This window comes from Poecilia latipinna, unplaced genomic scaffold (assembly GCF_001443285.1).
Source record: "Poecilia latipinna isolate Pla-1442-1.1 unplaced genomic scaffold, P_latipinna-1.0 Scaffold4685, whole genome shotgun sequence".
Classification (NCBI taxonomy): Eukaryota; Metazoa; Chordata; class Actinopteri; order Cyprinodontiformes; family Poeciliidae; genus Poecilia; species Poecilia latipinna.
Window position 1 is genome coordinate 19118 of NW_015117301.1, and position 8287 is coordinate 27404.

Here is an 8287-nt window from a genome sequence, read left to right on the forward strand (position 1 = left end):
TCTTTACATCAAGCATTCTTTATATCCGTCGGTGGGACCGACTCAGGCTGCATTTAGTGCAGCCACATCAGGTTGAAGTCAGAAGTTTTCTCTGCAGCCGAACCATTTCGGTGTTTAGGGGCAAGGAGGGTTTTCCCTGCTATTGCAGGACAATTACAAAAAATAAAGTTTTTCTAACTTCAACATTAGATCTACATTTTTATTCAAAAACAAGTGAATGTTAGGAAAACACTACCGCACATCCTGACCCAGAGGCTGAAGAAGTGGAGTCTCCTGAACATCCATCTAGTCACAACCGCTTAAGGATTAAACGCTGCGGATTTGATGAACATTTATTTTATTAGTTCAAACTTAGGGGACTCTGCGTTGCTTCGGCGGGGTGTGCCATGTTAAGACAAGGAGCTCACAACAATTCAGCAGAAAAAACGGATTTATCTCCAAATTCAACATTTTAAAAAGATATTTATTTCCCAGGTTAGAGGAGAAACACTTCTGTCAACATGTAAAAAAAAAGATTCAATGTTTGTCGGTAATATCCGAGTGTCCAGCATGTGTCCACAAATACTGTATCTTCTCAAACTAGACCATCACTCCCAGTTCAACTCCGACAGTAACGTCAGACACAGGACTAGCAGAGGCTACCGTTCAGATAAATGACATATCATGTTCATGCCGAACAACAATACAAAGCACACAAGATTGCAGATTTGTGACCAACCGTAGGGACAGAGCTTTCCTTCAGTCCAGGTATTGTGGTAAATCCTGCCTGTTCTGTTGGTAGTTGAATGCCTGGACCCACGTTCTGTACCGCAGCCGACAGCAAAACATTTTCCTTTTCTAGCAGCCATTGTGCTGCGGTAGCTTGGAATGAAGTGGGTGGAGCTCCACTTGGGTTGCCAGGTGAGGGACTGGGTTTGGCTTGGGGTTTGGCTAGGTATAAAATTGTGATGCATCAATTTAGAGGTTTTTGAAACAGTTTCAAAAACGACCAAAAACATTTATTTCCAAAAAACTGCTGGGTGTCTTTTTTTTTGTTGCACTGTCTCTAGGAACAGGAGATGCCCAAATGGAAAGATGGAAACATGCAAAATATAAATTTTGCATAGTAGGAGACTTTCAATAAAATCAAGAAAATAATGTACAGCCCTGACCATCCTCTTCATGACAGGCTGGACTTGGAAAAATAGTGTCTTCTGTCAGAGGCTTCTTCAAATTTGCTGTAATACAGACTGCTATAAGAGCTTTCCTGCCAACAGCCATCACTATCTACAGTAACTCTTTGAAGAATTTGAATTAATATGAGTTACAACAACATTTAATTTCCCTTTCAGGTCAATAAAAGTATTTTTGCATTTTGAAAATTTGAATTAATTACATGATGTGAGTTTGCTCTGTCAGTCAGAGTCCACAGGTGGGTTTTATACCAAAGATAAGGAATCCTGAACAATGGAGAGACAGTCTGGTTCCTGAGCAGCTGCAGAAAAACAACATCTCTTCCTGGCTGTGCAAACCAGACAGGTTCATTAGGTGAGAGTTCATAAACACTAAGAATGAAGAGACAAAACGACCAGCAGATTATTGAGGTGATGATGACTTGTATATAGAAATTCATGACACAGTTGAGCTTTCCTGCATGAAACTTTAAGAGAACAGTCAGTTGGACCTCAGTCGAGCGTTATGCTCACAGATGAATTTGTTCAGAAACACATTATCTGCTTTCTTCCAGCTCTCTGAGGGATTTTGTCTTGGAACCACCAGAGCTTTTGGTGCCAGAGTGGTGACCGTCTGCTTCATCCAGAACCTTTAAAACAGAAACATGAACCTCAGGACATAAAATAAAATCACACTGCAGCTTATTGACATCAAACTGATAACTGTCAGCATCTACATGTTTTGACATTATATAAATAAGTATTTTAAAAAGAAGCCAGACGAGTATTAATTTAAAGGAGTTGAATGTACAAGATTTTAGATTTAGATGTCTTTGTTTTTACAATTGCATCTAAAACTGTTGAGAAACTTTCTTATATATTTTTAATAAACAAATTATCTAAGAAAAAGTCAAACACTTAATCAGAACTAATCTAACAAATATATTTTATCCAAATTCAACATGAAATCCTTCTTTCAATGATGCATTATTTAAATTATTCCTCCCTCTGAACAGATTTCTTCAGATTTCTGTGTTTGTAAACCAGATGTTTTGTCTTGATCTCCCCTGATGTAACAATGACGGCCCTCACCCATCCTGTTAGAGGAAGAACACTTCAAATGCCCTGATTACTGACCTCAATGTTTCATTGGATGCTACAATAATGGCCTAGTCCAAGGAAGCCTCCAGAAGGTTCAGAGAAACCCATTACCATTAAGAGAAGCACAAAGATAGCAAATGACCTGAATGTTCATAGAGTTACAGCTGGAAGAATAAAACCCAACTATGAGAGCCATATTTTTAGAGTTTATATATTTAGTTTTTGTTTGGTTTAATACCAAACAAAAATAACAGTGGGTGGCATCATTTGGCTATACTATGTTAACACTGTAAGTGTGCAAGGCTTCAGATGAAAAGTTGCATCTTTGCCAGATTAATAAATGCTCTACAGAGATAGAACCACAAGTGTTCATTCAATGAATCCAGAGGACGACTAGTCAATCAAGTTCCAGTAAGCAGACCCCCAGTGGCTTAGGTTTGTTTGTTTTCTTTGATTAAGAACAAGTCTGAGGACATAATAAGAAATAAAAGCATAAATATACACTTAGCTTTTCCTTGTCCTTACACATGAGTTTCCATCAAGAAATGTAAATATTTTCTTTTTCTCTGTTTTCTTCAATAGCTTCCATACTGTGTGCCACATTGAGTAGAAATCAGTGTGTAATTGCTGTACCAAACTGTATATATGAGGTACATGCATTTTTATTCCATTTTCACTAAATTTTTAGTTTTGTTACCTATTTTTTATGTTTAAATTTAGTATTTCTCTTCAATAGCTTCTAGGTCATGTGACCTATTGAGTCAAAATCAGTGTGAGATAGTTCTACCAGCCTGTACAGATGAGGTACATTCATTTCCCCCCATTTTAGATGTTTTTACATTTTTTACATTATTTTATATTTATGAAAATATGATTGGTGTTTAATAGCTCACATGTCATGTGACCCACTGACAATCAATCAATCAAATGTAATTTTTATAGCACAATTCAGCAGCAAGGCATTTCAAAGGTCTATACATTAAAAACACAAAGTGATGTAACATATAGTCAACAATAAAAACATTACATTAAGATGTCAAAGTTGTAAATTTATTACGTTTCAAATACAGGTGGGTTTTTAGTTCATATTTAAAGGCACTCAGTGTTTCAGCTGTTTTACAGGTTTCTGGAAGGTTGTTGCAGATTTGTGGTGCATAGAAGCTGAATGCTGCTTCTCCTTGCTTGGCTGACTTTGTGACTGTCTTAATGTGGCTCTGAAGGTTCAGGTCAGAGTCTATCACTAGTTATAGATCTACAACTCTAGATCTATAACTCTAGACTGTTTGGAGGTCCAAACAGAACAGTGAACCCAATCATGTCCACCAAGGTTTGGTTTTAGAAGAAGTCCTAGAGATCCTGGAGTCGTTGTCACTCAGTATAACTCTTCTACAAGCTTGTCAAAATATATTTACATTTCTACTTAAATGTGTCTATTTTTAGGTAATAGTTCTCACCCAAGAGTGTCTGCACGTCCATCAACCCAGGTCCACTTGCTGTTAAGATGTTGTAATCCCATCCAGTATCCATTGTGTTTATCATGGTTGATGTGTTTGTTGACAAATTCCTGTGAACGGTTTTTTTTTTTGATTGTCATAACCATTCTTACTTCGAGTCATCAATTTTCCAGAAACTTCCAGATTAGCTTTAAGCTGCTGTAGGTGGCGTTAGATTTTACCTGCTCCTCCAGATCATCAATTACAACCAAATCTGCTCGTCTGTCCTGACAGAACCTTCGACTTTGTTCCCAGGTCTTCCAAGGAGCCGGTTCGTCATAAAACAGGTAGCATTTCTTCTTGAAGATAATCCAGTCTTGCAGGCACGGCTTACACCCTGGGCCCATTAGAAACAGGGAAAGAACAGAAAGATATAAATAACACATGCTCTGATCAGATTTTCTACTGCCAACTCTGATTCTGAACACCCTTGAGGGCCGATCACTGCCAATCACTTGGATTGGCTGTTAATTTTTTGCTATAAGAATAAATGCTAATGTGTGATCTGGCAAATTTTAAAATTTATCTGGCAGTATATTCACCTAATTTAGACATAAAATATGTAAAATACTTGCCGGCACAATACAGCAGCTACTCAGTCAAAAGGACAATTGAAAAACCTGCATTCAGTAAAATAATATTTCACAGCGAGGATCTCAGTACCCTAAATTGTACATTAGTCAAATAAATCTCATAACACTGTCTATATCAAATAATGTCAAGTAAAACTGGAAACATTCATTCAAAGTCAAATGCATTTGACTGTCAGTGACGTGCAGTCAGGGGAGGCAAGTGAGGCAGAGCCTCACCTGTCATAATAGAAAAATATGATAAAATAATTTATATTGCTATTTTCACCCTGTGATTTGTACTGTAAAGTATTTATTTTTTATTTAGCTTAACCCATTTTGGTTATTTTTTCTTCAAAATTGCTGAATTTTCGCATTTTCCCATTCAAATGCTTGGAAGCGAAGCCGGTGAGGCAGCAGTGGGCTGAGCCTCACCTGGGATTGATCAACCTCTCGCCAACTGCACTGGCTGCCATTCTCTGAGAGCATGTTCGTCCCGTCTGTACGTTGCCAATAAAATGGTTAAAAAACATTTAATGTAAGAACTGATTTTCCATAATTTAGCTAACGTATATAATGTACAGTGTTTTTGTCACAAACTGTGTGTAACGTGTTTCGTGTGCTGAGGAGCGATCAGAAACGGCAGAGAACAGATTGAGACAGGCAGTTCTCCTGCCTCATGCCAGGGGGCGCCCATGATCCCAGACATTGTGACTCCATAACTGCAGAGTAAGACACAGTAACAGTGAGCTAGCCATGGAGCCATACAGTAAAGTGCAGCCTTAAACCATACTACTGCAACAGACTGAATGTTCTGCTCTTTGTGTGGGAAATATCTCAGTGTTTTTTTAGGGGCGTTGTTGTCAGTTGCTATAGCAATGAGTCTGTTTGTAGCCTGGCCAATGCACAGAGAGAGAGAGAAAGGGAGAGAGAGAGAAGTGGCTTTGAGTTGTACTTCAATGGTTTTTCCCTTTGTTGTGGAGCATAGCACGAAATAATCCCTAAATTTCCAAGTGTCATCATTGAGTTAACAAAATTATTGTATCGCAGCAGCGCGGCTATGGATGGCATGTGAAAGAATTGTCTTTTTGCCCTGCAGCGTTGTCCACATAGCAATATATTATCTATTGCAATAAATTGTTTATTCAATGTTGCATGACTCTGTTTTTGTGTTTAATGATGTAAAGCACTTTGAAATGCCTTGCTGCTGAAATGTGCCACACAAATAAAATTTGATTGACTGATGTATGATTACACACACACACACAAAAGCCATCCCTGTGTGTATTTTTAATGTTTCTATAGTCAAAATAGCTCAAGAAAAAATTTCAAAGGCAAAGTGCAGACCAATAATGGAGAGTGATTAAGTTAAGCTACCATTCTAGTTAGAAGTGGCGTACCACAGGGCTCGGTGCTCGGTTCTCTCAAAAACAACAGTATTCTCTGAAATCAAAGCTTTACTGTAAACCTGTTACTAATGAATACATTTTTCTCCACCCCAGCCAAGGCCCTGGCTCACTTTGTCAGACATTAGCACTGTACCTGTTATAATAATGGTTAGCTATGTTTTTAACAGCTATTTATAACTGAAGATTATCACAACATTTAAAAAATAAAATGAATAATCCAGAGTTTCAAAGGTAGTGTATAAATCTAATCACTTTTGTTGGGGCAGTTGTCTTTAACTGAAAAGGTGTCAAACTTCTGGATGAATTCCAGAGTCTCCTTCAGCTCTTCTCTCTCTTGGCTCAGCTTGTCTCTCTCTCGGGTCAGCCTTTCTATCTCTTGGGTTAACTTATCTCTCGCGTGGCTCAGCTCATCTTTCTCTTTGTACAACTGGTTCAGCTCATCTGTCTTTTGGCTCAGCTGCTCCGTCTCTCGGCTCAGCTCCTCCATCTCTCGTCTCAGCAGCGCTCTGTCTCCCTTCACTAGCTGCAGCGTAGTTCTCATGTGGCTCAGCTCCTCCTTCTTTCGAAATAGCTCCTCTCCCGCTTGGCTCACTCGGCTCAGCTCCTGGTTCTTCGTTATTTTTCTTTGCTCAGTTATTTTCCTTTTTTCTGTTGTAAGATCATTGATCTTTTCCTGCTGCTTGTTAATCTCTACGCTCACTATGAAAACACAAATTAGTCAGAAAGTCAGTGAATCCATCTGCATAAAAGGAGCAACAACATTTTCAGTTTCTCTCTCAGATCTTTTCAGGATATCAGACAGTATTCTCATGTTAGAACCGAAGAACAGTAAACTGAGTTAATATTTCCACAGTAGAACTGTTGCCCTGCAGCAATAAGGTCCAGGGTTTGAATCCTTGGAGTCTGTATGCATAAAGTTTACCAATGGACACTCTTGCCCAGTTACTAGTAGACATATGACACCGGCGTCAGTTTTTTCCCTTTACAACAATCTTACAACGTCCTGCTGTGTGTGGTGTGTTACTTTGTGGTGTGATCTAAAATCAGGCATATTCATCAACATTGTCATTGTCTTGGATCGATTACCGCAGCCTGCTGAATGTGACAGGTAGCCAATCAGAAAGCGCGGTGACGTAAGAACAGAGGGGAATCCCAAACAGCTGACATGTCGCGCAACTGAGAGTCCGGTGGATATCGGAGATGATATGTGGAAATGCTTATTATTATATGTAAAGGTAATTATTATATATGTTAATTATATCTGGTCATGTTTATTCAGTTAAAAATGTTAACTACGAAAAAATATAGTCACCTCCAATCATAGTGCAGCAGACAGAGCGGCTGCTCCTGTCGTCTTTTATCCACCGCCTTTTCTTTTTGTTACGTCTTTTATCTCTTAAAATGTCTCCACAAACTATCACTATTGAACTACATCGTCATCCGTGTTTGGTTATTCTAAATTCCCGTATGCTATGTTGGGGGTTTTACTGGATTATCCTCTGGAATCGGTTCGAGTTGCTCCTGCCTTGTGGCTGAACACGAACCGATCGAACCTGTTGTACTTTTATCAGCTCTGTGATCACAGAGGTTTGCAAAATCGGCCGACAATCCTTAAATCTTGCCGTCTAAACCAGACTTAAGACTCACAAGCTCTACTCATCTCCTCTCGACCACTGCCCAAACGCTTTCTGACTCTGGTCGCTATGGTAACGTTTACATATCCCTTCAAAATAAGATACAGATGCGCCACAAAAACGAGCATTTTACTTTCGTGAAAATTTTAACTCAAGATAATGACTAACGGAGCCCTGAGCTTGTTTCTCTGCAACGAGACGGTCCCATCAGGGAGTGATGGGAGACAATAACACCTGAGGAGTGTTGCTTATATCCACAGCCTGCTTGGTCTCTACGTGGCGAAGCAATTTGAAGCTTCATTGCCTCATTAGCAGCCGATCGCCGCATGTTACGCAGAGCGGCTTGTAATGTGGGACTCACCTACCGGTCCGGGATAAATCCATCCTCCTGTCTCTTCTCTGGGCCTTTTCCCCTTTGCAAAGAAACTTTCCAAAGACATCTGATCTGTTTCTTACTCATTTTGCTGCTTGTGGGCTCAGTGTTGACGCGCAAGTAACCGAGAGAATCCGGTTAAAGGATTTTCAAAATAAAAGATTCTCCATATTTAATTATTTCTTGCGTGGCCCGGTACCAATTGGTCCACGGACCGGTACTGGTCCACGGCCCAGTGGTTGGGTACCACTGGTTTAAACCTCTGAAAACTCGTCATAAAGGAAGATAGCTAAAATATATTGAGCTGAAATGAAACTCACTGTAGATAGCTGTTCCAGCTACCAGTATACAAAAAATCCCCAAACCCGCCAAATACATTCGAGACTGAAGGGATGATGATGTTTGTTCTTTTTCTTCTTCTTCTTCTGCTGCTGCTTCACCTGAAAGAAACAATGAACTTGATAAGGTATAAGTTATAATTCATCAGAGGGCTTGGAGGCCTGTAGAGCGTTCTCACTAAAACCAGGAAGATAGAGACATAACACCAGTTTTAAAGT

The 8287-nt window shown here is 39.4% G+C and overlaps 1 protein-coding gene across 1 annotated transcript; it reads right to left on the minus strand.

Annotated features, from left to right (window-relative positions):
• Positions 1–1582: 1582 nt before the first annotated feature.
• On the minus strand, positions 1583–8198 carry LOC106942926 (oxidized low-density lipoprotein receptor 1-like; the record flags this gene model as incomplete). The annotated part of the gene is made up of 5 exons (XM_015026279.1): positions 1583–1801; positions 3707–3816; positions 3928–4082; positions 5976–6422; positions 8051–8198. Coding segments are annotated over 5 exons (1008 nt in total), but the record flags the coding sequence as incomplete, so codon positions are not given.
• Between the last annotated feature and the right edge of the window lie 89 nt (positions 8199–8287).